The sequence below is a fragment of the Carica papaya genome, chromosome 7, assembly GCF_054855325.1.
Source record: "Carica papaya isolate Zhongbai chromosome 7, ASM5485532v1, whole genome shotgun sequence".
Classification (NCBI taxonomy): domain Eukaryota; kingdom Viridiplantae; phylum Streptophyta; class Magnoliopsida; order Brassicales; family Caricaceae; genus Carica; species Carica papaya.
In genome coordinates, this window is record NC_142315.1 from 605,001 (window position 1) to 630,695 (window position 25,695).

A 25,695-nucleotide genomic window follows, 5' to 3' on the forward strand; every position below is an offset into this window, starting at 1 on the left:
TTTATTAATTTAATTAATTAGTCAAAATTATTATTTACTTATCTTTTTTAATATTTAAACATATCATAATTATTTATCTTTAATTAAAGAAAAATGTAATATTTTTCAGATATTTATATCTTTTAATATTAATCTTAATAAAATTGAAAAATAACAATTAGAAACTAATTTTAAGTTAAAAAAAATATAATATAAATATTAGAAAATAATTTTTTTATTAATTTTATTAAAATTTTTATGATTTTTAAAAACAGTTTAAAATAAGATTTTATAATTTAAATAATAAACTATAAATTAATGGGCCTTGCTCGAGGCCCAAAACCCGACCCAATTAGCCAACTAAGAAATCTAGATAGAAACGCAAACTGCATGTTCTGAAATCACGAACGGTAGCTCCCTCGTCTCTCTTGCCCTTAAACCCTACCACCAAGTTCGCTCAGCGACAGCCACTAGCGATGGCGGACGTAGTCCAGTACCGGCTGGAGCGCATGGTCCATGAGCTGGAGGACCTTGAGCGCCGCGGAATTTTTACGCACGCCGAGATCGTCGAGATTGTGAAGCAGCGCCGCAAGTTCGAGTACAGGCTCAAGCGACCGAGTCCGCTCAAGGAGGACTTTCTGGCGTATATCGAGTACGAGACTCAGCTCGACTCACTCCGTCGACTCAGAAAAAAATCATTGACGCGCGGTGCGAAGAGGAAGAGGAAATCAGTGTCTGATTTTGCGGGAGTGGCGAGGATTGTGGAGATATATAGGCTTGCGGTTATGAAGTATAAGGGAGATATTGATTTGTGGTTTAGGTATCTCGAGTTTTGTAGGCAAAGAAGGAACGGAAGAATGAAGAAGGTTGGTTTTTCTTTCTCATTAGTTTTTTTTTTTGAAGTATTGCTAACAAAATGGGAAAATCGAAAGGAAAAATTTGTACGGTGGAATTATTTCTCTTGCTTATGTGAAAATCAGCTTAGTTTGACGATATTGTGCATTAGCCTGCCGTTTTTCAATTAACAGTAGCTTACTTGTGAAACGTTGGGCTATAGAAAAGCTCTACAAGGCATATAACAATGACTTTTTGGTATGCTAGGATGAAAAAAGGGTGGTTATTTATAGAGTTATTTGGAAAAGAAAATATAACTTCTTGGAATGTGGATTTATATTTTTTCTTCAAGATGATATCTTTGGTAACTAAAGGCATATTGTTAAGTACAAGTATTGTCTGGGTTTTACTGAGTTGAGCTCTGTTGATTGATTTGTATTTCCTTTTTAAATTATTTTGGGAGTGATTACAAGCTCTATATTTGTTTAAATATTTGTAGGCCCTGGCTCAAGTAATAAGGTTTCATCCGAAGGTCCCTGGAGTATGGATTTATGCTGCAGCTTGGGAATTTGACCACAACTTAAACGTTGCAGCTGCTCGTGCTCTAATGCAAAATGGTTTGAGAGTATGCCCAACTTCAGAAGATCTGTGGGTGGAGTATCTTCGAATGGAACTCACATATCTAAATAAGCTTAAGGCTCGTAAGGTGGCTCTTGGAGAGGAAAAAGGAAGTCTGGTTCGTGATGATCAAAAAGAATGGAAAGAAGAAAATAAAGATGAATTTATGTCTTATGATAGAAAAATACAAAGTGATGATAAATCAAATGTTGAAAATGAAGAGGCCGAGAAACAACCTGACTTGTTCCGAGAGCAGGGCTCAAATATTCTTCAAACAGTCTATTGTGGAGCGGTAGAAGCTCTCCCTTGCAGTTTTAGCTTGAGGAAGCGGTTTCTAGAGATATTGGAAGCAACTGATTTGGCACATTCAGAAGAACTGCGTAAGGAGATGCTAAGTGACATAAAGAGAGACTTCTCGAAAGATCCAGAATATTGGGACTGGCTTGCTAGACTTGGAGTGGGTGACTCTATAAACAATCAAAAGATTGATGGGGATGTCATTGGTTCTCAAGTGCAAAGCGCTATTCAGGTACAAATACTTGAATGAGATATTTTCCATATGGCAATCTAATGGCCACATGCAAGTTTGCAATCATTAGTGGCTGCTTGATAGTATGTAGACTATAGGTGAAAATCATGCATGTACATAGTGTTGACAAGTTTTAGTATACGGCTTCTTAACATAAGCATAAATGTTCTGGAATGTGTAGGTTTATGAGGAGGCTCTGGAAAATGTGCCTTCGGGCATGATGTTTGATCTGTACATAAAGTTTCTGATGGATGTTATTTCTCCTAGAAGTGGTGAAACTGGAGTTTTGGAGTTAGCTAGTTATACTGCAGATTACATTACACATCTGCAGGGAGTTTATCAAAGGGCGGAAACAATAGGGTGCATGACTGAGGATCTTGCTTGCAAATATATTTCTTTTCATCTGCAACTTGGAAGATTGCATGATGCCAAGCAACTAGCTGAGAAGCTTTGCTGTGGAAAATTTTCAGATTCGATAGAGCTATGGCTTTTAAGGGCCTCAATAGAAGTTAGATGTCTTTCGAGGAATTTTCCATCCTCAAGTGAGGCTGATATACATTCTATATTTAAACTCCTAAAGGATGTCTTAATAAAGGTGCCAATTTCAGAGGCTGAGAACTTATGGCTGATGGTATGTTGTCAAATTCCCTGAGTTTTTGTTTTCTTGCCATTTCAAGGTTCCAGATGTGAATGGTAATGGGTGACCATTTTTTTGTATCATGTGCATTCGGGGCTTTGGTCCTCTCATGATCTGCCAATCCGTTGCTTAATACAGTTAAATTAACAAAGTGGTCCTGTTATCAAAGCCCTTGTTCAATAATTGTCCTGCTCAATGACTTCAGTTTAATCTCTGTTATTCTGTGTTGCAGGTCCTTAAACTTTTCATGAATAAGAGAAAATATTTTGACAAGCTGGTGGAGATTTCTTTTGTTTCGATAGTTAAAAATCTTGACAGTGAAAGTGGATTTTCTCTCTCCTCTGCAATCACAAATTTTGTTCTTCAGAAGGATGGAATTCAGCATGCAAGGGAGATGTATAAGCGGTATGTTTCTACGTGATGTATCATGAACTATTAAGCACTGTTGCCAAGACTTTTCTTAAGATCATAGTTAACTGGCTTATTTCAAAAGAAAGATCATAGTTAACTGGCATTACCTTTTCTGTATGCATATATTAGAGGCTGTAATTTGTAATGGTAAAATTACCTAGACGGTCATTGTATTTGTAAGTCCAAAAATTATAATTCGTCGTCTTTTTTCGCTTCTATAAGTTTCTGATCTCATGTGTTCTTTGGTTTGCAGATTTCTTGCCCTACCCCATCCAGGTCTTATGTTATATAGAAACTGCCTTGAAATGGAAAGAAGCCTTGCATCTCTTGGTGATAAAGATTGTCTGATGAATGCCCGGAAGTTATATGAATCTGCACTTGCAAGTTATGACCAAAACGTGAGCTTGTGGCGAGATTACTATGCTATGGAAGCTAAGGTAAGCTTTTGCTGGTCTACTTGCATGCATCAGCAGGGTCGAACCTTCCTATCCATCTCTTACTTTCTTGTTGGTGCATCACTGTAAGTTCTTGATATACGTTGTTGCCAAACCCAACTAAACATTAAGAGTTAAGAGTAAGATTTCCTAGAAAATTATGAGAAAATCTCGCTACTGTTTCTTACTCAATTAGTATCATAAGAATTTTTATACATCTTGTTTGGTTAATTCCTAATTTGATCATACTTTATTCTGGCATTTAAATTTGTTACTAGTCTCAGTATATTGAAGTATGACATGATTTTTATGTTTGCCCTCTTTCCATCCCCAACTTGAATTTGTTGATGGAATTGTCATTTCTTATCTTTGCAAGTAAGGATTTGAAATCTCGCCCCAATGAGTTTAAAAAAAGGTGAAAGTAGTTTGATATTAAGATTTAAGGTACATTGTACTTTTATTTTACGGGGACTTGGCTTCTCTCATGACACAATTTTGTAGTTTCTTCTGTGTTGGTTGTGACTAACTTGAGAATTCAAGGTCAGACAAGGGGATAGTTTCTTTGCTTTAATGATTGTGTAAGTCTTGCTTGCATGGATTTAGAACCCTGTTTTCACTAATAAAGTTTTTGAAAAATTGTATCAATTTTTTTTGTTTCTCCTAGAAAAACTTCCTAAGTTGCACTTGAATTTTGTATTCTTCCAAACAGGCAATTTAGCTAAATTATTTTCAGGTTAACATCTGTTGGATGAAAAAGTGGATTGATTTTAATCAAAATATAACAGAACTCTCATCTGGTTTTCCCTGTTTTTGCAGTTGGGAACATCGGAAACAGCAGCTGCTGTCCATTGGCGCGCAAGGAAGATACTTAAAGATTCATCAACATTTATTGCTTCTTCTGATTTGGTATGGTCCCCACTGTAATTTCAATTTTGACATTATTTTTAGCAAGCCCTATTCTGATGCAACAGAATAGGGATAGCATATGACTTTATGTAATACCTCTTCCTTTCGACCTGACCAAGAAATTTTTTGAAGAGCCAATACGAATAGATGTGAGAAATGTCCGCCCACTCTGAGATTTTGTTATATTTCTTCCCCTGCCTCTAGAAATTCAAATAAGAGTGTCCTATCTTGCAATCATGCCAACAAAATCTTACCTAGATGCTTTGTAGAAGAAACTAGTGGACGTATATGTAAAAATTCTTGTACAAATTGATATAGTGGCATCGAAACAGCCAGTTGGAAGAAATAAATAGAGAACCCAACTCCGTTCCTCTAAAAGTACCATATGTTATAGACCACTTGCCAGTTATAAAAAATCGACAATGATTTTGTGTTAAACTATGATAATATACATCTTGCAATTAATCCGGATGTTTGATACAAGATCTGGGAAAACATGTTTCTCTTGCTATTTGGAGTTCGGAACTAGACTCTTGGCCATTGTGGACTCACAACCTGCAACAAGAATTATTCCACAATAAAAACTTAAAGCTTCGTTTGATAAATGAACTCATTATTTTTATTTATGTAGTCTGGTATATAAAAGCATATATGGAATATATATACTTAAATAGTGTTCAAGTCTAAATTAAAACAATCAAACCTCAAGAGTGCCAAAAACCAATCGCATTCGGCTAGCAACAACAGATGGCTCTTCAGCCCTTCCCATTACTGCCATTTGTTCTAGCTGAAGAGTCTTCACTGGAAGCCTTTAGTAAACATAAGAAGAAAGAAAGATAAATACTCAGTCTACATCAACCATCTAGCGGTAATCAAAGGTCTTTGCTTCCATTCAAAACTTGTTTATCAGTTTTAACACATGAAAAAGAACAGACACAAGAAAATATGATGCAGGTCAAGACTATAATTTTGGAAAAACTATCGCTTTGATATTTCTGAGTCCGCTATAGAATTGTCTGCGATAGATATTCAGATGGTGGGAAGCAAACTGTTTTTATTACAAACAGAAGTTAAATATACTGAAAGAACCTCACCATGCCATCCCCTTAATATAGTATGCATTTGCGATGAGAGCACAAAAGCCTTTCCACCGAAGTAGGATTTCATCCGAAACTGGAGACGTGGATGACCATCTAATGACTGTTGGTTTTGGTGTACACAAGATGGTGATGAATATAATGCTTAACCATAGAATACACTCCTCAACCTACAGTGTGAAATGAAAAGAATACTTATACTTAGACCATTCTTCAGAAATCGCAACTAGATAACCAGAAGCTCATATCAGTTCATTATTCATCAAAGTGGTAGATTAGGCATTCTGAAATTGTAATAGCTCTTTCATAACCTGGAATATTGAAGGTTACCAGATTATGTTAATCTATGCCCTAATCATGCATTTCTATGAGTTAATCATGCAAACAAGTAGATCTTCTCAACCAAATGTCATAACAGTAAAACAATTTTATCATTCGTCAGAATTGGATAGCTTTTCAACCTTACATTGAAAAGCCAAGAAGTGAAAGCATGCATACGAATCCAGAGAATAACACTTCCTGAAATCGAGGTTTTGCTTGAAATTTTGAGTTGTAGCATAAACATTTATATGATTCTTGATATAGAAATCAAATTATATAACGCCGTGTCCAGAATGATTCCTTGCTCAGACAGATCATAAAATGTAGAGATGTGTTATGTGAGCTACCTCTTCTGATAAAATCTTGGATTCCAGGCTGGTGCTTCCACCATAACTTTGCATAGCTTCAATTTCAACACCAGACTCTTTCATAGCCTTAAGTTCTTTCCTCAATCCTTCATCCGTGCAACCGAGAGCATACGCATTAACACCAGCACTAATGAACTCCTGATCATATAAATTACTCGAAACTTGTTATGTGGAAAAAGAAGAAAGCATGCCTCCACAAACACAACAGATGAAGCAAACCCCTGAATATATATATATATACTTTTAGATTGTCACCTCCTCCACGGTCAATGACATTCCTGTATCGCCTAAACAAACTGATTGCTATATTTCTTGAGGATCGAAACTCATCATCCGGCGAAACAGAATTGCGTGAATGGCACTGTAAATTCATTAAATAAATACTTAATGCAATGAAGTAGGAACATTCTGCCTCCAAAATTTGAACCTTGCTTACCAGCCATTTCCTTGAAGCCACTTGGTGTGACCCAAACTGACTACTACGACTCTTCCACACGAAAGAAGAATTATACACTAGATTTTGACAAGGATTCTGTAACTGGTTACGATAAATCACAGAGCATGTCAGAGGATTGATAAGCAAGGAATTGTTGCCTAGATATGTTTGGTACTTGCTGATAGCAAATGGCAGATGCGCCATTAACATTGTTGGACCATGAGACTACTATCCTTCAAAATGTAAGACAAGCAAACTGTGAGTGTAGACAAAATTTATCATAATTCAAGGAAAAAATAACAAAAAGTTATGGCATCAGCATTTCTAACCAGATGGTAATATATGCTTGATAGAACTTAATGATGGAAAGACAAGAAATCTTCTGGAATTCCCAAAAGCAAAAAAACACTTGTTCTATGAGAAAATGTAGAAGGATAAAAAACACAAAAAAGAAAAGAAAAGAAAAGAAATCAATAATTTTCTGAGCAACCAAACATGAAATCAGATCATGGTATTGCAGCTAGTCCTACAAAGATACCAAGTTCATGATCATGAGATAAATCTACCATAGCACACTAAACACATAAAGTCGCCCTTCAAAGAGGCAATTCGGCAAAACCCAGAACTTTCATTTTGCAGGAAATCAAACAGAAATCCAAACCAGAGAATTGCAGCCAGTCCCACATAGGTAGCCAGTCCAAGATCATGACATATTAACCAGCATAACACGTTAAAACATATCTAATTATGAAATCACCCTTCAAAGAGGCAATCGAGCAAACACATAACTTCTACTTTCTGATCAACCAAACAGAAAACTAAAGCGGAGAATCGCAGCCAGTCCTACACATATACCCAGCTAATGATCATGAGATATTTTCCAACGTAACACGCTAAAAAAAACCCATCAAATCACGAAATCACCCTCCAAACAGACAATTCAGCAATCGCACAGTTTCATTTCTTCCCTCTCTCTCTATATATATTTTTTTAACGAGATGAAATTGAGAAGTTCATACAATATCCATTAAAAATATGAAAACTACGGACTCACCCTTATCAGGAATCGGGATTAAGTAAGAGAATTATCTGAAAAAAAAAAACCCATCTGAAGAGGATAAAAGAAGAAAAAGAAAATTAAAAATTAAAGAGAATCCCAAAGCTGATATTGAAGCCACCAATATTTTGAATGGCTGCTAAAGACTGGATTTTGAATCCCCCGACCAAGAGAAAAATTCTGGCTGCCATCACTACGAGAAAATCAAAGACGTGGGGATTCCTCCAAAGCACGACGACGTCGCTTTTGCTGGTTTCTTCATTGCTCATGGCTTAATTCCTTGCTTAATCTAACGCAGGCACATAAGTTTATTGGGCCTCATAAAACGGCTCAAATTACGCAGACGTTGTAGGTCATATATTGTATTTGAGGCCTTTAATAAGCCTTCAATGGGCCTTTTAGTGGGCCTGTAATGATAATAGAATGGGCCTGTGATGGGCCTATGGCGGGCCTTTAATGGGCCTGGTTAATGGGCCTTCAACGGGCATGTAATGGGCCTTCAACAGGCCTCTATTGGGCCTCCAATGAGCATCTAATGGGCCTCCAATGGGTAATTTGTAACCATTTCAATTAAAAAAATATAAAAAGAAAAATTAATTTTACGTCAAAAATAATTTTTTATAAGTTTTTTTTTGTAAAAATATAAAAATTAATATTTTTATTAAAGTAAATTATTAACTTTATTTTTTAAAAAAAATAAATAAATAAAGGTAAAATAGCAAGCAAAAGACCCTGGAACCCTAACGCCAGCGGCAAGTCCGTCACTACCACGCGCAGAAGACAAGCCATCTTCTCCATCACCCTCCTCTTCTTTTCTTACCAGTCGCGCGCCTCCCAGCGGCTAGGGTTCCTCCCGTTGCCATTTCTTCTAGCCCACAGCACCGTCGGGCCAGCGACTTTGACTCATAATTGCTTACTCCTTCTTTCACTCTCTTATTAGGTCGCTAAGGAAAGAAGAGCTGAGAGATAAATAAGAGAGCTAAAACATGGGGAAAGAGGAGATGGAGACTGAAAAGTCTTACCAGATAGACCTCGGCAATCTCATGGCTTTCGACCCTTATCACCACTTCCCTTCTCTACCTTCTTCCAGGTTTGTTTATATGCTTTTCTCCATCTGTATGTATCTTTGTGGAGTATTTAGTTAATTTTTCTTGGAACTCGGTGATGTTGCTTTGGTAGGATATTACTAGCATATAGAAAGGCTTAAGGCTCTACTGGTTTTGTTCTGCAAATTTTGTTATTTCGGTTAAGTTACTTGGAAGCTAAAACTTGTCTCTTAGACCATTAGAAGAAGATTTGCTAAAAATTTCGATAATGTTATCTTCATGCCTGTTGCTGAACATGCTAAGACAGAGTTTCTGTCTGCTTTTTGTAGCTAATCACCCTAGAACCAAATTGGGGTTTTTTGTTTTTAGAGGGGAATATAATGTAAAGATTTGAATGTGGCTACATGCAAATTTCACCCATTCCACTCTCTGCGTTTGAATTTCCTTTTCAAATAGTAGTATGTAATTATTAAAGTTCTATGTTTTTGGCACAAGATCATAATTTTGTTCCATGGAGAATTTGCTTTAGTATCGGTTATTTTTATGAACTTCATTCTGATTTAGGGAGGAGCTTGTAAAGGAATGCTTAAAGGAAGGAACTAAGCTAGTACAAGCAATTGCAGATGGTCTTTTTAACTTGCCTGCAACTGAAGACATAGATGGTCCGCTTGCTAAGTTGCCTCCACCAACAACGAAAGTGCCTAGAGAGAAGCCTGTATGTACATCTTTTTAGCCATAATTACTTATATCTCTCATCTTCCTCTCTTTTCTTCTTTTTTTCTCCTGGGAGATAGCGGTTGGGTATTAGGTATGTTTGTCCATTCTGTAAACATTTTACTTCTCAACAGCTGTTGCTGGAAGTACTTAATTATTTCTCAATGAACACCAGACAATAAGCCAAATTTAATGAGGAACACTGTTGGCACTCTGGGTTTCTGGTGTTTCAAACATCTGGTGCTCTCGTGCTCTTTTTGTAAAATATAGTAGAGTTGTACATGATTATTTAAATGGCGGCTTCAAATGGAGCTGTCTGTCAAATTTTTGAACTTTAGTTCAGAGTCTCCTTTTGTGAATGGCCAAGAGGCTAGGGTTTGGGAAGTGCCTTACAGTAGCTCTCTAGCATTTTACCATGAAACATATATTTGAAATGTAACATGTCACACATACAAGAAAACAATTAATTGGTGAGATTCCATGGAAACCAGGATAGGAGATCCTATAAGCTAAAAGAATGGCATGGATTTTCTTAATTTTATTATGAAAACTCAAATGTTTGATTTTGTTTTCCAGCTGCCAAAGCCTAAACCTCCTACTAAATGGGAAGAATTCGCCAAAAAAAGAGGTAAGTCAATCATATTATTCAGTCTGTGAACAACTTGCCTATTTGATTCTTTTTCTCTTCTTTTCATTTTTTTTGAGGAAATTTATTGTAAATTTACTGGTGCTGGGATTTTTCATATATAGACTGTCAGTCTAACTGATATTAAATTTTTATATGTGGTTTAACCCATGTGCTTTGTCAATCATCTCGAAATATTGTACAGGTATAAAGAAGCATAAGAAGGATAAGGTGGTCTGGGATGAGCAAACCGCCCAATGGAAACGCCGCCATGGTTATGATCGCGTTAATGATGATAAAGATGTACCTATTATTGATGCCAAGGAAACTGATGGTTAGTGACTGCAGAAGCTCTTTTAGCCTTATCTATATCCTTTTATTACCTATATTGCCTTCAAATGTATTTTGTGATGTGAAAGAATAGCTATTTCAAAAAAAAATAATTTGAAAGAAATAGTAGCAATATGTTATAAACTAAACGCTGATTTTATATGAGGCCTTGTATACGTGTCTTGCCTATTTGGTTACTTGTGAAGATACTATGTTTTCCTCCAGAAAAAAAAGGTGATAGATTGAAGCATGTATACCTTTCCAAGGAGCTTGCCTTATGGGTCATATTTTCCATTTTTTACAGAGCCAGGAGTAGATCCTTTTGCTATGAGACAGGCAGAAAAGAAAAAGCGGGTTGGAAAGCAACAGCAGAATCGGTTGCAGAACTTGAAAGCAGCAGCAAAAGTTGGTGCTTTGCCAAGGTTTTGTTGCCCATTTTCCTATAAAGGGTTATTTGTTCTCATGAAATATAAGTTTTAATTTTCTTTTGCTTCATGCACAGGTTTCACTCAGCAGTCTGAATCAATTCAGCATAACTTATCGATTTCAATAAACAAATCTCAACTTTTTCATTTTCAGTCTTGTAGATTCCTTTTTCACCACTATTAATTTTAGATATGGCTTTGCTTCAAAAGTCTGAAAATCGTGTGATTTAGACTATGCCTATAGATGCTTTTGGATATTAGTGACTTGCCCTGTGATTATTCGTTAAATTTAAATAACTGGTGGTCTGTGAAGAGCTATGATGTTTTTTTTTTTTTTCTAATAATGAGCTTTATGGAAGTTCCATGCTCATAAAGCAGGCCTTATTGGTTGCTCATGTAGCATGCCCTGTTGGTTGATGTTTGGGTAGATCAACTACATTTCTCCTTAGGTTTCTGTTTGAAATATTTCATTTAGTATTGCTCCTTTTATATTTCATAGTGCATAACACAATCTGAGTGAACTATTGTCTGCAGCCATGTTCAACTAGCTGCCACAGCATTGCCCATAACTGGTACAGAGGCCCCATCCAAGAAAATTACAAAGGATGAACTGCGGAATGTAGCAGGGTTAGCTGCTACTGCAACTGCTAGTGGTGGAAAATTTGACAAGAAGTTGCCAGGAGAAAAGCTTCTTAAAAAGCAAGGAAAGCACCGCAAGGTTTGTACATGAACACCAAAGATCAACTGTATAATGCTGAAATCCTGTCATTGCTTGTACTTGACTCCTCTTGTCCTTTTTTATCTTCATGCAGTTTCTACCTGTTGTGGAAGGATCAGGAATAGGCTCCCGAGAAAAGGAGCAGACAGATAAAGTTCTGAGCAAGCTAATTTCCAAAAACTCCCATGAAATACTTAATGTTGATAAGGTAAGCATGCATTAGATTTAGGATTTTCTTTCTGGTGGTTGACGAAATGCTCCCGAGTTTAAAAAATCCAAGTAGAAACGGACTCAAACCCACATCATAATGTTTTTGAAACAGGCCATTAATATGTACAACGTGAAGAAAGAGAAGAAGAACAGAAGAAATAAAGAGGGAGCAAAATCTTCATCAGCCTCGAATAAATTGAAACCGAAGAAGAATATCCGTAAGAAGCCCGGAAAGAAAGTTTCGACAAAGGGAGGAAAGGAAAAAAAGTAAAACTAGTTAGAAGTCTATTTTTGTTAAGTGGGTGGAGTTTTGATTAGTAGTTTTTCATAGATGATTTGTGTATCTTCCCCCAGTTTCTAGTTCCCATTTTTTTATCACACTGATTCTGGTTTAGACATTTATAAATGATTTTTCTTCTGAGTTCATGCATCATCAATGTACATGTGTCTATCTCTTATCTGAATCCTGAGTCAACAATTACAGGTCTCTGTAATCATATCATCCCAAATCTAATGTTTTATCAGGATCCTTTCCATCCCAACACTATTTTTGAGACAATTAAGTATATAAGAAGATGTTGCCAAAAACCAAAATCAAAAACTGGAGAAATAAAATGAAAGTAGTTTATACAATCAAAACAAGTACATTTTTTAGAAGTTTTGCCAACAATTATCAATTTGAATTCATTTTTTTACCAATACAATATATATAATTCAACATATAGTTCTTGATCAATATATATATATATACTATATAGAAAGTAAATGAGAGTTCTTTAAGAGACAAAGAATAGAGAGACTCAGAGATTTACGTGGTTCGTCACATGGGTGTATGTGACTACATCCACGGCAAAAGGCCTACTTTCAGCCTTCTTTCTATCCATTAACCATTATTTTTTTACATTCATTATTCAAAATCATATAGAATATCTTCTTCAATCTCTTTCAGCACAAATTTTTTACATTCAATTCACAGCAGCCTTCTTCTTCCTTCCCTCTATTCAGCGGATCCGATTCAAATGCGAAAATGGCTCCGGGTTCTGCTTCGGTGCAGCTTTAGCCGCCGTTTCCGGCACCCCAAAAACATTCCAGAACCTCAGAGTTTCGTCCCCTGCTGCCGACGCCACCGTGCACCCATCTGGACTCTGCGCCATGTACAGCACCCTCGATGTATGACCAGTTAACTCCGCAATTTTCACCATTGATGGATATTTCCACAGAGTAAGCTGGTTGTGAGTGAACCCATGTGAGCTAAGCAATTCTCTCTCGTTCTTGTTCCACAGCAATGCACATACCTGGGACCCTGTATCCACCGTGTTCAAGCAAGCTCCGGTATGGGTGTTCCAAAACTTAATGCACCTGTCTCCTCCGCCACCTCCGGATGCTAGAAGGTTCCCTTGGAAAGGGCACCATGCCAGAGCCTTCACTGCAGATGTATGCTCTTCTAGTCTGTGTAGCCACTGGGTTGCAGAATTGGAGGACGCCATTGATCTGTCCCAAATGTGAAGAAGATTGTCATTGCCTCCGCTTGCTAGTTGTTGGCCTGACCCTGACCATTTCAGCCCACAAACCTCTTGTCTGTGTCCTCTGTAAGTTTCCACAATATGGGACCTTACTCTAACATCATTGTTTATGATTTGACCATCCATCCCTCCGGTTGTCAGGATATGATTGTTCCATGCCAATGACCCCACTCGGCTTCCATGGTTGTGCCCGCCTCTCAAAGTTCTCAACTGCATTAAACAGAATCATCATATCAGAACACGTTCATTCATAACACTCTTACTCACCTTGTACAATTCACAATTTGGATTTGAATAATAGAGATTGGATTCTATTCCATTTAGTTACCATTTTAATCCTTCCCAACGAAGCTATTCTTCTTTTCCATGGATATGACTATTCTTTTCCCCGCAATAAACAGAATCATCACCTCAACAAGACGTTCGTTCTTAACACTACTCTTACTCTTACTCACCTTGTACAATTCACAATTTGGATTTGAATAATAGGGATTGGATTCTATTCCATTTAATTACCATTTTAATCCTTCCCAACGAAGCTATTCTTCTTTTCCATGTATATGACTATTCTTTTCCACGCAATAAACAGAATCATCACCTCAACAAGACGTTCGTTCTTAACACTACTCACCTCGTACAATTCACAATTTGGATTTGAATCATAGGGACTGGATTCTATTCGATTTGGACACCATTCTTAATCCATCCCAACGAAGCTACTCTTCTTCTCTATGTATATTACTATTCAACCGTATCTACCCATGGTTGTTTCAGTTTCAATATTATTTTGGGGAGGGAGAACAATATACCTGTCGATTGGACGCGGAATCCCACAGCTGGACACGGGAATTGTTCAAGCCGACGGCGATATGTCGACCGTCCGGAGCCCAGCTGAGGCTTGTCACAGGCCCATCTTCGTCGTCAACGGTGACCAGTTCCGATGTGGAGCCGGTGGAAGCATCCCACAGATACACCGTGCTCCCCAAGGCTATAGCAAGAACATTAGCACTGCCCCAATCCAGTAGATTCAGGTAGAAATCATCCACGATGTCAGGGGCATCTAATGTCCTCTCCGATGTCTGTATAATGGATGTTTATGTAAATCAATTTGCCATTCATTATTAGAAAGAAAAGTAACTTTTATGCAAAAGAACGATGAAAGCACCTGGGGAATGTATCTACGAGGTTTTGTTGGTTTGGCAGGTTGAAAAGAAGAAGATATATGTTCATTGGGGATCAATTCGGAAGATGCTGGTGGTTTGTTCTTGAAAGCCAGGATTCGAGTTCGGTTCATGTTGAAGGCCTCCGCCAGTTGCTTCTGGTAGGCATCACTCGATGGGGAGCTCACCGCCGCTTCTCCTCCTCCGGCCGGATTCTCCTTCCCTTTCCTCCCTCCTGCTGTCAGCATGAATCGCGCGTAGTCCATGTCCATGGCTGATCTATTCGGTATGAATCTATCCAACTGCAAAAATCGAAAACAGATTCAAGATCTTGAAATACAACAAATCGGTGATATCGAATCTAATGCTACAATGTCAAAACCCTAAATTACCAAAAGAGATTGATCTACAAAAAATCAAAACCCTAAAACCCTAATTGACGAAGGAAAATAAAATAAAACTGCAAGATTCACATAAATTCGATGGAAGGAAGGGAGTTGAGCATACATTTTCCTTAGAATTCCTTCTAACAAGAAACTGATCTTGAAGTGGGCATCTAGACTGCACCTTCAAATCAGAAGAAACTTTGACTGATCCTACATCCATGGCGTTAGAAAAAGAAAAAAAAAAGACCAAGAAAACAAGAACAATAGAGAATTGAAAGAGATAAAAAAAAAAAAAAAAAAAAAAAACTAATTACACCTGCAAGAAATGGTTAGATTAAACTAATGAAAATAGGAAATAAAGATTTTGCAGAAGACAATAAGCATGTAATGTGCATATATCAGAAATATAATTTGCAGAGCACGAGAAGAAGATATATAGAGCAGAGAGATTATTCAATCAGAATTCTTTGACGATGCTCAAGAGTTGATCTGAAATGGTTTATATAAGGTGCACAGAGATCTCATCTCGAAAAGCTGCAACGGTCATATTTTTGAATTTAGGGTTCCGCTGTAAAATTGACGGAAATGCCACTACCTTTCCCCCAAAAAGACAAAAAAAAGCTGATTCAGTTCAAAATCTACTTAAAAACGGAAAATATTTATTATTTAAATATAAGAAAATATAATTATTTTATCACAATTTATTTTATTTTATTTTATTCTTATTTCAAATACTTATATATATATATATTTATTTTCTATAAAAATTAAAATAATTATACCATATTTTTACATTTTTAAAAATAATTTTAACTAATTAATAAAATTTATAAAAATAATAATAAATTAAACTTTTTTTATTATTAGTCAAACTAATTTTTTATTTTTTTAACACATTTAAATATTGTATAATCATTTTAATTTCTTTAATCGGAAAATTAAAATTATTTTTCTCAAATATAATTCTCCCTATATTTTATTTAATATTATTTTAATTATATATTTTTAAAATTTCAAATTAAATTTTCGTGATATTATTCTATTTATTTATCATTTCTTCTCCATATACAATTTTAGGTAAATTAGCAGGTGATTCCAATCTCCTGCACTCACTCATAACCTAAAACCCTGCACCCTATATGATCTTCTTTGGTACATTCCATCTCGCCGGACAAGGTTCGATCCCACGATGTAACAACAGCCGCAAGATGTATCGGGTGTAGGAAACGTCCTGTGCTGAGAAGCACATGAGCGTAATCACTGAAAGACAAAGATAGAGTGTGCTCAAAGTGCTACCACTCACTCACGATGTGGTTTTTCAATTTTTTTGTTGGATGTTTTTTATCGATTTGCACCAGAAACCCTCCTCCACCCACCAAATACCACCAACCCATCTCTTATTTTATTTTTTTTCTTATATATTTTTGGATTAATATACATATATATACGCATATAACTATATAACCATATATATAGTCCATATTTGATTTATTATTTTTATAGTTATATTGTATATCCACTGCGGTATGCTCTTTTGGGTTCTCAGATTTGCTTGTTCTTGAGCAGCAGAAAGGTAAGGAGAGAAAAAAGAAAAAACATTTTTTTACTCCCCTGTCATCCTATTTTCTTCTGTGTTATTGCGTAATTCTTATATGGGTTTTTGGTATTTATGTAAGGGAATTTCTCTGTTTCATTTTCATGTCCTGGAGAGATCTCTGTGATTGGGATCCAATTGGATTTTGGCAGCATTTCGGTTTGCTGATATATGATCTGTTTACCCCCTAGGGTACGACCCAGTTTCAGTTTTATTTGATTGGGAGTTACTGCGAAGCGATTTGCTTGATAAATGGATCTGAAAAATTGGATTTTGTGCAAAAGAAATGTTGATGATTTAATTGTCATTGATGTTGTTGATTCTTTTTGGTGAAATGGTATGGAATTTTCCTGAGATATTTCAGTGTATGATGATTTCTTTAAACTGAATTTGGAACTTTTGAATTCTGGATTTTTAAGGAAGTTGTCATTTTGTTCAATTTATGGAATGTTGAAATGCTGCAATATTGAATGGTTCTCTGATATTTCAGTATATGATGTTTTTTTCGAGAGTGAAATAACATCTCTTAAATCTGGATTTTTGGGCAACTGAGTTGCTGTTCCTATGGGTTGTGATTATATTCTTGAAGGCATCATATTCATCCACTTTATGGGATGCTGAAACGCTATGTAATGCATTTGGGATATTTCAGTATATGATGATTTCTTTAGAGTGAAATAGCATCATTTAGGTTTTAGGCAAATGAGTTGCTCCTATGTGGACTGTGATTATATTCTTGAAAGTCACATATTCATTCAATTCATCTAAAGAGAGGGTTTTTCTTTTTACTTCCTTGGATTAGATCTTAACCTGAGAAAATGAGAGGTGGTGGTTTGTGGCAACTTGGTCAGTTAGTAACTCGCCGTCTTGCTCAGGCTGAAAAGAAGGCTGTTGCTCGCCGGTACTTTGCCTCAGAGGCTGACCTCAAAAAGACTGTTCTTTATGATTTCCATGTTGCCAATGGTGGGAAAATGGTGCCGTTTGCTGGATGGAGCATGCCCATTCAGTATAAAGATTCAATCATGGATTCTACTGTGAATTGTAGGGAGAATGGTAGCCTCTTTGATGTCTCCCACATGTGTGGGCTGAGCCTTAAGGGGAAGGACTGTGTTCCGTTCCTCGAAAAGCTTGTCATTGCTGATGTTGCTGGGCTTGCTCACGGAACTGGGACCTTAACTGTGTTTACAAATGAGAAGGGAGGAGCAATTGATGATTCTGTTATCACAAAAGTGAAAGATGATCACATCTATCTGGTTGTGAATGCTGGATGTAGAGATAAAGATCTGGCTCATATTGAGGAGCACATGAAGGCTTTCAAGGCTAAAGGTGGAGATGTCTCATGGCACATCCATGATGAGAGATCTCTTCTTGCCCTTCAGGTTTACATCAACTTGATCTACACTTTTCTTCACTTGTCCTCTTAGTATGATACATATGAAATAAATATTTGAAGAAAAATAGTATTTTAAATTCTAAGTCCAAAATAATTTCATATTCAATTTAAGTTCTATTTTTTTTTTATTCTCCCTTAACAAGTGAGAGGACAAATTCATCATTAGGAAGTCAAAGATATTAAGATATCAGCGAAAATAGCTCAATTAGTCAATTATGCATCATGATATGTAAAGTATGAGTAAACTTTACATATTAAGTTATTATGACCTAGAAATTAACGGGACTAGAACATATTTGAACCAGATGCAGCGTAATTGTTTGGAGCCTTGTAACTTTTTCGTCAGCTGCTTGGAACTAATTTAGTAAATTGAATAACTCCTTGTTGGAATCCCATAGCTGAAGGTAGCATATCCAGAAGTGTGCGTTTCTTGTATTGTGAAGGTCTATAAATATGCTGGAGAATTATATTAATTCCTTGATTTCAGGGTCCTCTTGCAGCCCCAGTTCTTCAACATCTGACAAAAGATGACTTGAGCAAGATATACTTCGGAGAATTCCGAATGTTAGATGTCAATGGTGCACACTGCTTCATCACTAGAACTGGGTATGTTTCTTTTGGTTTCCGTGTTTACTAATCAAGAAATAACAGTTTCCTCACAATGGGAGGCCTGATCAATAACATTTATCCATAGTAACTGGTTTTGTGGCTGAAAAAGAAGCTGAGAATAGTGATTAAACTTAAAGGTTTAGTTTCTTCTTGTGCTTATTTAGGGTGTCATATACATATAGCAACATGGGTTATATGGAAACTCTTGCATGTTCTGTCACTGTTCATACTCTCTTAGTGAAGACTATACTTGAGAAGATTAATTGATAAAATCGTATCTCTTCACTGTTTAATTTTTAGGTACACTGGTGAGGATGGATTTGAGATCTCAGCCCCATCAGAGAATGCTGTGGAACTTGCCAAAGCAATCTTGGAGAAATCGGAAGGGAAGGTAAGGTTGACGGGGCTTGGTGCGAGAGACAGTCTTCGACTAGAAGCCGGGCTATGCTTATACGGAAATGACATGGAACAGCACATAACACCTGTTGAGGCCGGACTTACATGGGCCATAGGGAAGAGAAGGAGGGCAGAAGGTGGCTTTTTGGGCGCTGAAGTAATCCTCAAACAACTTGAAGAAGGTCCAAAAATCAGGCGTGTAGGATTCATCTCCACAGGGCCGCCTCCAAGATCCCACAGTGAGATTCAAGATGAGAAAGGAGAAAACATTGGAGAAATCACCAGTGGAGGATTCAGTCCCTGCCTGAAGAAGAACATAGCTATGGGGTACGTGAAATCTGGGCTGCACAAGGCAGGCACCAAAGTCAAGATTGTTGTCCGAGGAAAGGCCTATGATGGAACTGTCACAAAAATGCCATTTGTACCCACAAAATACTACAAGCCATCTTAATTTCTTGGTGCTTCATCTTCATGAATTATTTCTTTTTCTAATGGATTTCCTCCTTTGAGGCTTGTATTAAACTTGCCGGGTTCAGTAAATGCTAATTTCATCTCCCTTTACAGAATAATATGTGACTTTTCTTTTGCTTATTGTTATGATTGATTGTTACCAAACAACGCAGAAGTACTAAAAAGAAGAATTCAACATTAATATTGAAAGAAACAAGAACTGTACCTTTTTAATTGCAGTTTATAATGACAGTAAAAGAAAAGTTTCTTTGTCTCGGGTCAAACATAATGGCTGGCCCAAGAGAGTCACTGATTACACAATAAAAATCTCAGTAACTGCAAATTCAGTAATAATTAGCCGCTTCTGAAAACTTGTTTAGGGTGAGCAAACCAACCCTTAAAATCTCATGGAGTATTTATTTCTCTTTTTTAAAAAACACAGAACATTTTCTGATATGCCAAGCAGAAGGAACAAAAGTTTTCTCAGATATCAAGAAGTAGCCTGCGAGGATCCTCCACAACATCTTTAATCCGGCGCAAGAAGAAGACTGCTTCTCTACCATCAATTAGACGATGATCATAAGTTAGAGCAATGTACATCATGGGCCTTGGAACAACTTGTCCACCGACAACCATGGGACGGTTCACTATCGAGTGCATTCCCAAGATGGCTGACTATTAAAGATCAAATCAGAGAAACAGATGGAATTAGCAGGGGGTAGAATGACATACAAAGCATAACATGTAAAAAACATCAAGAATCCAAGGTGTCATACCTGGGGGGGATTGATGATTGGTGTACTTATAAGACTTCCATAGACACCACCATTAGATATGGTGAACGTACCTCCAGCCATCTCGTCAATTGATATTGAGCCATCATTTGCCTTCTTTGCAAGTGTGTTGATCTCCTTCTCAATGTCAGCAAAGTTCATTTTATCTGCATTGCGGATGACTGGAACAACAAGACCCTTGAAAAAGAAATTGGGAACAGAAATTAATATTGCAAAGAAGACGGATTCTAAAAAAAGAGAAAAAAATCACAAAAATAAATCCCCAGAATTATACAGTCAGCCATGAGGGTCCCTTCCCTAGTTTCTTAAGAAATGATATGACCAATCATTCAACCATACTGGATCCATCCAAACACGAAACCTAGAATTTTTAAGATGCTTATTAAGCTGATACTATGACCAATTGATCATGTGAATATCCTGCATGACCAGCACTCAATGAGGACATGGAAGGACCCGTCCCATGACCAGAGGGATATTATATATTTATATAAACAAATATATACTAATATCCACCCATCCAAATTTTCAAATGGAATTTAAACAAAATGGACGTCATATATATCAACAAATTCTAGCAATCTCCAAATTCATGTCATACCTTAGGGGTACCAACAGCAATACTGACGTCAATATAGTCTCTATAAATGATGTCATCCCCATCAATAACAGCATTGATGACAGGCTGATTCTGGAGCCCACTGACAGCAGCCTGAGAGAAATGAGACATATTTTAAAAGTGAACATTGCAAATGAAACACACTTCAAACATATATTTAAGCTAATGAATTAATGAGAAAGCTGTATACCTTGATAAATCCTGACATAAGTCCTAACTTGACTCCATGCTTCTCAACAAAAGCATCTTTGTAATCGGAACGAAGCTTCATCAGATTAGTCCTGCAATACAAACAAAATCAAAGAGACAATGAGCCAGAGATATCATTAACGTAAAAACTCACAGGAAAATGTTCAAATGAAGCAGAAAATCAATAACCATAAAATCCAACAATGCAAAAAAATACGGACGTAATTGTGGGTTATATGAAGTCTATTAGTTCTTAAATAGTGAAATCAAGGATAAAAAGTTCATAAAGATGAACACAAGCAAAGTGAGGTCACATTCTAACTCATTAACCATTAAAAAAATGAAAAGGTAGAGAAAATTTACATATCTACTTCATTGAAGGTGGTCAGCATAGCAAAAGTGTTCTGGGAGTCCTTTAGACGTGTTGCAACACGTTTCCTAAGTCTTGTCATAGGAACCTGCAGTCAAATAAGTCAACTATTGAAGCAGCAAAGGAAGGATTTTTTTAATAGGGTTTAAAAACAAGTCATGACACCAAAAGAACCCTCTTAATCATGACACATACTCTTCTTTCCCTTTCCTTTGGAGGAAGTTGTGGTTCCTTTGCTGAGTGTTTGGAAGGCGCTGGAGTAGGAGCCTTGGGCTTTTCCTTTGAAGGTGAAGTTTCTACTTTAGGCTGGGGGCTAGGTTCCACTTCAGACTTTTGGGTGTCTGACTTTTCTTTCTTTCCACTGTCCGGCTCGGAGGTACTTTTGCTAGGTATTTTCTCTGATGGAGCAACATGAGTTGCGCCTTCAGATTTTGAAATGACAGCTATCTTGGTGCCTGGCTCCACAGTATCACCTTCTTTGGCCACAAACTGAAAACAATTATCCAAAGAAACACTAGTCAGAACCGTATAATTTCCAAGGAGATCTAAGTTTATCCAACTTTATTTTGTATGATACTCTAACCTTTTCAATTATGCCGGCTTGAGGACTGTTGACATCAATTGTCACCTATGTTTAAGAAATAATTAGCATAAATTGAAAGCAAAGTGACTATTGACATCAATTGTCATCTACTTATAAGTAATAATTGGCACAAACTGAAAGCAAAGTGAAGAGTTTTAAGTTCAATGGATAAAAGTTTTGAATTAAGAATTACCTTATCAGTTTCTATTTGTGCAATAGGCTCATCTGCTTCTACATGATCACCTGGTTCTGTTTGCATTTAAAACCAAATTGGAAAGAAAAAAAATTAGGAGAGTGCATGAATATATGAATGCAGATACTTGTATGGAAATGTAAAAACAACAAAAGGCAGTTTCTTAACCACTTACGCTTTAAGAACTTTGCTAATGTGCCATCAGTGATAGATTCACCCATGAAAGGAACAAGGGCATCAACCGAGTCACCTTCATAAGAGAACAAAAGTTTGATGGTCATTCAGAAATACAATATCAAACGTTATAGGAAATAAATATAGAGGGGCCATACCACTATCAGAAGAAAACATCCTACTTCCAACATAGAGAGGAGAATGTGTCTGAAGAAATGAGATTTCTCTGCATGTTCAGAAAAACTGGTATTAAAATGATATTCTAAAGAAATACTAATGAAAAAGAAGAAAGCTCTTTTTTTTCATTTGAAGGCAGAAGATTCAAGCAACAAAAAACCAGGTAACACGTACAGAATTCTTTCGGTATGAAGACTAGTTAAAAAGAAAAGAGATTTGAAAAAGATAAAGAAATAAAAGGAAATTTATTATTAACAAAACACTAAAAAGAAGATTCAAGTGTACCTTGCAGCCTTTGAGCTAAGTTGAGAACCTAGAACCAGAAGAAATATAAAGCAGATGAATAACAGAATAGAGACTGAAAGCATATGAAAAGTTCAATGCCAAAGGCTTGTGGGATTTTTTAAATGATTACCTAGATAACAATGATGACCAGCAATCCTTGCTATTTGCGATCCCTGTCTTGAAAGTAATGTCTGTAGAGATGTTCAGAAAGCAAAATTTAAAAAGCTTCCAAGGTACTAAACTAGCAGACAGATAAAGCTTTAAGCTTAATCACATAAAGAAGTGGCGGGAAAGGAGAACTGTGGCGTTAATACAGACAAGAACAACATCATTAATCACAGAAATTTCGGCTTGGAATCCCAAAGTCCGTTACAACTTGATCCTGTAAAACTAACAATTCAAGACAATTCTAAGAGAAAGGCGAAAGGATAGCCGTTAAATGGCCACGTCATAACGCATCAAAAAAGTGTTGCAACCTTGCAGTTTAATGCCATTATGGCATTATCCGAAACAGATCAGGGAAGAATTATAAGTAAATATCTACCATAAATCTTGGACTCCATCACAAACAATGATTTCATCAATACAATTTCCGGACCTGTTCTGAAATTGCCAGGAGGAAGACCCAAAAAGTTTTTAAAAATACTCCAAAAGAATGCCACCCCCATAGAATTTCACGATTCCTTCTCCAACATGAGAAAGCAATGTTCTTTCAAAAAAAACATGAGAAAGCAATGTTGTGCAACAGATTGATATATCACCCAACCCTAATAGCGCAGGTGCAAACATGTTGATTCCCAATAAACTCAGAAACAAACAAAAGGAGTAAAGGCAAAGCAATCCAAGACAATCCGCCACATACTAAACGGTTCTAAAAGCTAAAAACATCTCATCACTTCTCCAGACGCAACCTCAAGATAAAGTTTTTACTTGGTTCCCAGTATACAATAAATATATACTTCTATCATAAACTTCAAACCATAAACAGGCATTGAAATTGGCACAATTCAGAATTCAGAAATTTCAATATAAAGGTTATCAAACTCATCACCTCTTTAGCTGCAGTGCCATACCATCGTGGAGCTAACTCCCCAGTTGATCGAGTATTCCTCAAAGATTTCCCAATAATCTATTCCCCTCAACAGAAAGGAAGAACACAATCCAGTTAAAACACAGAAGATTATTTAATTCCAACCCAATTTCCTTCAGACACAAACAGACACGTAAAGACAATTAGATATAATAAAGAAATCAGCATCCGAATAACTAAATAGGATGAGTATCAAACTAACCAGAGAAGCAGAGGAGCCGCCATGAGCAGCTTTTCGCCTTATAGTCGACCACATCATTTCTCCGTTAACGACAAGAGCTGGAAAAAAAAAATCACCAAATTAACAAAAAGAGAATTGTTAAGATTTTCCATTTCCCTAATAATACAGAAGATCATATATTCGATATAACACCTATAATTTTCCGATTAGCTACCCAATACAGATCTGAGAAGCATAAACTCATACAGGGTTATTGATATCCATACCCATGTACACACACACACATATATGTATAAACATACACTCCATGCATATAGAAATTTTATATAAACACCAGTAGATCGAGAGAGACACCTGATTACCGACGATGAACAAAGGTTACGTCTAGGGTTGCCGAGAAAGGGTCAGTCAAAAGAGGCTCTGGGTTTATTAATTTGAGAGAGGGTCCGAGAGAAAATGAGGAAAGTTGTCAGCTTGGAATAGGATCCAATAATGGTGATTTTCATTATTCAAGAAAAATACGATTTTTAATTATATTAATCGAATAAAATATATACATATTTGTATTAATTATTTCTTTAATCATAAATATGATAATAAATAATTAATTTTAATAATTTTAGATAATTAATTAATTAATTATTATAAAAGAAGTACATATATATATACAAATTTTCCATGTCCTTTTTCTAAACACAAATTTTATACATAATTAAATTATGTATTGATTGAAGTTATCCAGTTAATTTTATCATTATATACTAATTAAATTGTTTAATTAATTTAGTTGTTCTAATTACACTGTCTAATTAAATTTATCGTTTAATTTGGTAGCTCCTATAAATTCTACCCCCGTCAGAAAAGTCAACACACAGGAATGATCACAGTCGTCCAATTGAGATCTTGAAGCTTTCGGAATTCTAATTCAACTATTCAATTTTAAGGTAAGCCATCTTTTTTTTTCTTTTAATTTTTATATTTGGATGTTATTTAAATTCAATTTATAATATTAATTTTATTTTTATTAATAAATAAATTAAATTTTCATTACTTTTGATAATTATGTCGAAATGTGAAAATTCTCAAAACTCGAATTGAGACGATGCAGGCGATGGAGCCTCGTGAGAAATTTTGCGTGTGTGTGTACGATACTGTATCAAGTTAGAGTTATCAAATAAAAACATACGTGTAAATATAGTAATTTAAAAACTCTGATTAGGATTTTCTCGAACCGGTATTTTTTTGTAATTTTTACATCTTCATCTTTATTAATATGTGTAAATTTTTATAATTATTTACATAATTTTTTTCGTTAAATTTTATAAAATAATTTTTTTAAAAAATATAAATTTTATTTAAAATAATAAAAACATTTATTAGTCTTTGTAAACGAAGAATTAGTCACATTTTTAAAAAGATTTTTATTGGTAAGATTATCAAATATTTAATAATATTATATGATACACTATTTTTTCCACAATAAAAATTATAAGTTTGATTTAGACGATATTTTTTCATATATTTATATTTAAAATTAATTTGTAATGGTTGATATATTATTTTCTTTTATAAAAAATTGTGAGTTCGAATTGAATTATATTTTTATGTGTATTTTTATTGAAAATTTATTTATATTTATATTACAATTAAAAATATATTTAAAACGTACACAATTATTTAGTTAGAGATTATGTTATTTGTGCTATCAACATATTATGTTATTATTATTGTGTAAATATTATGTAATCAATTAAATATATGCTTTTTACTAATTGACTGTGTCATTTATATATAATGATTATATTGTTAAAAGAAAATTAATTACATAATTATC

General features: G+C 35.7%; 6 protein-coding genes across 8 annotated transcripts; 3 read left to right on the forward strand and 3 right to left on the reverse strand.

The window, feature by feature from the left end:
- The first annotated feature begins 363 nt into the window (after positions 1 to 363).
- On the forward strand, positions 364 to 4,515 carry LOC110812285 (U3 small nucleolar RNA-associated-like protein). The gene is made up of 6 exons (XM_088208588.1): positions 364 to 845; positions 1,313 to 1,960; positions 2,142 to 2,591; positions 2,830 to 3,002; positions 3,262 to 3,445; positions 4,259 to 4,515. The coding sequence occupies exons 1-6, from the start codon at positions 456 to 458 to the stop codon at positions 4,364 to 4,366; spliced, it is 1,953 nt and encodes a 650-aa protein (XP_088064714.1). The 5' UTR covers positions 364 to 455; the 3' UTR covers positions 4,367 to 4,515.
- Positions 4,516 to 4,637: 122 nt separating this feature from the next.
- On the reverse strand, positions 4,638 to 7,887 carry LOC110812280 (orotidine 5'-phosphate decarboxylase). Of its 3 annotated transcripts, none has more exons than XM_088208589.1 (7): positions 7,625 to 7,887; positions 6,571 to 6,803; positions 6,376 to 6,495; positions 6,114 to 6,272; positions 5,443 to 5,615; positions 5,052 to 5,157; positions 4,638 to 4,903 (listed from the first exon to the last, which is right to left on the reverse strand). In XM_088208589.1, exons 2-7 carry the CDS (start codon positions 6,778 to 6,780, stop codon positions 4,874 to 4,876), a joined length of 798 nt encoding a protein of 265 aa, XP_088064715.1. In that variant the 5' UTR covers positions 6,781 to 6,803; positions 7,625 to 7,887; the 3' UTR covers positions 4,638 to 4,873. The 3 variants fall into 3 exon arrangements, with proteins under 3 accessions (XP_088064715.1, XP_088064718.1, XP_088064717.1); XM_088208592.1 differs by having other exon boundaries at positions 6,390 to 6,495; positions 7,625 to 7,886; XM_088208591.1 differs by lacking the exon at positions 7,625 to 7,887 and adding an exon at positions 7,328 to 7,617.
- A 463-nt stretch (positions 7,888 to 8,350) lies between these two features.
- Positions 8,351 to 12,116, forward strand: LOC110812295 (ribosome biogenesis regulatory protein (RRS1) family protein). The gene is made up of 8 exons (XM_022039035.2): positions 8,351 to 8,717; positions 9,238 to 9,388; positions 9,964 to 10,015; positions 10,218 to 10,346; positions 10,647 to 10,764; positions 11,302 to 11,485; positions 11,580 to 11,693; positions 11,808 to 12,116. The coding sequence occupies exons 1-8, from the start codon at positions 8,614 to 8,616 to the stop codon at positions 11,964 to 11,966; spliced, it is 1,011 nt and encodes a 336-aa protein (XP_021894727.1). The 5' UTR covers positions 8,351 to 8,613; the 3' UTR covers positions 11,967 to 12,116.
- A 184-nt stretch (positions 12,117 to 12,300) lies between these two features.
- Positions 12,301 to 15,249, reverse strand: LOC110812263 (cell division cycle 20.2, cofactor of APC complex-like). Its single transcript, XM_022038991.2, has 4 exons — positions 14,886 to 15,249; positions 14,384 to 14,680; positions 14,028 to 14,297; positions 12,301 to 13,428 (listed from the first exon to the last, which is right to left on the reverse strand). Exons 1-4 carry the CDS (start codon positions 14,982 to 14,984, stop codon positions 12,697 to 12,699), a joined length of 1,398 nt encoding a protein of 465 aa, XP_021894683.2. The 5' UTR covers positions 14,985 to 15,249; the 3' UTR covers positions 12,301 to 12,696.
- A 947-nt stretch (positions 15,250 to 16,196) lies between these two features.
- Positions 16,197 to 19,325, forward strand: LOC110808051 (Glycine cleavage T-protein family). Its single transcript, XM_088207214.1, has 4 exons — positions 16,197 to 16,337; positions 17,161 to 17,737; positions 18,239 to 18,357; positions 18,661 to 19,325. The coding sequence occupies exons 2-4, from the start codon at positions 17,177 to 17,179 to the stop codon at positions 19,205 to 19,207; spliced, it is 1,227 nt and encodes a 408-aa protein (XP_088063340.1). The 5' UTR covers positions 16,197 to 16,337; positions 17,161 to 17,176; the 3' UTR covers positions 19,208 to 19,325.
- Positions 19,326 to 19,410: 85 nt separating this feature from the next.
- On the reverse strand, positions 19,411 to 24,357 carry LOC110812305 (Dihydrolipoamide succinyltransferase). The gene is made up of 15 exons (XM_088207213.1): positions 24,216 to 24,357; positions 23,883 to 23,959; positions 23,642 to 23,719; positions 22,721 to 22,781; positions 22,591 to 22,618; positions 22,287 to 22,354; positions 22,130 to 22,204; positions 21,955 to 22,010; positions 21,762 to 21,806; positions 21,374 to 21,667; positions 21,172 to 21,266; positions 20,810 to 20,900; positions 20,602 to 20,712; positions 19,983 to 20,177; positions 19,411 to 19,881 (listed from the first exon to the last, which is right to left on the reverse strand). The coding sequence occupies exons 2-15, from the start codon at positions 23,937 to 23,939 to the stop codon at positions 19,690 to 19,692; spliced, it is 1,446 nt and encodes a 481-aa protein (XP_088063339.1). The 5' UTR covers positions 23,940 to 23,959; positions 24,216 to 24,357; the 3' UTR covers positions 19,411 to 19,689.
- Positions 24,358 to 25,695: the final 1,338 nt, after the last annotated feature.

What these genes read in the sequence shown, in the direction of transcription:
- LOC110812285 (XM_088208588.1), top strand. Translation starts at nt 456, where the DNA reads ATGGCGGACGTAGTCCAGTACCGGCTGGAGCGCATGGTCCATGAGCTG. An exon ending in AAGTGCAAAGCGCTATTCAG is followed by an intron (nt 1,961 to 2,141) that starts GTACAAATACTT and finishes TGGAATGTGTAG; the next exon opens with GTTTATGAGGAGGCTCTGGA. An exon ending in GCAAGGGAGATGTATAAGCG is followed by an intron (nt 3,003 to 3,261) that starts GTATGTTTCTAC and finishes TTTGGTTTGCAG; the next exon opens with ATTTCTTGCCCTACCCCATC.
- LOC110812280 (XM_088208589.1), bottom strand. Translation starts at nt 6,780, where the DNA reads ATGTTAATGGCGCATCTGCCATTTGCTATCAGCAAGTACCAAACATAT. An exon ending in TATATTAAGGGGATGGCATG is followed by an intron (nt 5,158 to 5,442) that starts GTGAGGTTCTTT and finishes TGTTTACTAAAG; the next exon opens with GCTTCCAGTGAAGACTCTTC. An exon ending in TGGTTTTTGGCACTCTTGAG is followed by an intron (nt 4,904 to 5,051) that starts GTTTGATTGTTT and finishes TTCTTGTTGCAG; the next exon opens with GTTGTGAGTCCACAATGGCC.
- LOC110812295 (XM_022039035.2), top strand. Translation starts at nt 8,614, where the DNA reads ATGGGGAAAGAGGAGATGGAGACTGAAAAGTCTTACCAGATAGACCTC. An exon ending in TGATGCCAAGGAAACTGATG is followed by an intron (nt 10,347 to 10,646) that starts GTTAGTGACTGC and finishes CATTTTTTACAG; the next exon opens with AGCCAGGAGTAGATCCTTTT. An exon ending in AGCAAGGAAAGCACCGCAAG is followed by an intron (nt 11,486 to 11,579) that starts GTTTGTACATGA and finishes ATCTTCATGCAG; the next exon opens with TTTCTACCTGTTGTGGAAGG.
- LOC110812263 (XM_022038991.2), bottom strand. Translation starts at nt 14,984, where the DNA reads ATGGATGTAGGATCAGTCAAAGTTTCTTCTGATTTGAAGGTGCAGTCT. An exon ending in GAAGGAATTCTAAGGAAAAT is followed by an intron (nt 14,681 to 14,885) that starts GTATGCTCAACT and finishes CGATTTTTGCAG; the next exon opens with TTGGATAGATTCATACCGAA. An exon ending in ATTCCGCGTCCAATCGACAG is followed by an intron (nt 13,429 to 14,027) that starts GTATATTGTTCT and finishes TGTTTAATGCAG; the next exon opens with TTGAGAACTTTGAGAGGCGG.
- LOC110808051 (XM_088207214.1), top strand. Translation starts at nt 17,177, where the DNA reads ATGAGAGGTGGTGGTTTGTGGCAACTTGGTCAGTTAGTAACTCGCCGT. An exon ending in GATCTCTTCTTGCCCTTCAG is followed by an intron (nt 17,738 to 18,238) that starts GTTTACATCAAC and finishes CCTTGATTTCAG; the next exon opens with GGTCCTCTTGCAGCCCCAGT. An exon ending in TGCTTCATCACTAGAACTGG is followed by an intron (nt 18,358 to 18,660) that starts GTATGTTTCTTT and finishes TTTAATTTTTAG; the next exon opens with GTACACTGGTGAGGATGGAT.
- LOC110812305 (XM_088207213.1), bottom strand. Translation starts at nt 23,939, where the DNA reads ATGATGTGGTCGACTATAAGGCGAAAAGCTGCTCATGGCGGCTCCTCT. An exon ending in ATGGCACTGCAGCTAAAGAG is followed by an intron (nt 22,782 to 23,641) that starts GTGATGAGTTTG and finishes ACATCTCTACAG; the next exon opens with ACATTACTTTCAAGACAGGG. An exon ending in ACCTTCAATGAAGTAGATAT is followed by an intron (nt 20,901 to 21,171) that starts GTAAATTTTCTC and finishes TTTGTATTGCAG; the next exon opens with GACTAATCTGATGAAGCTTC.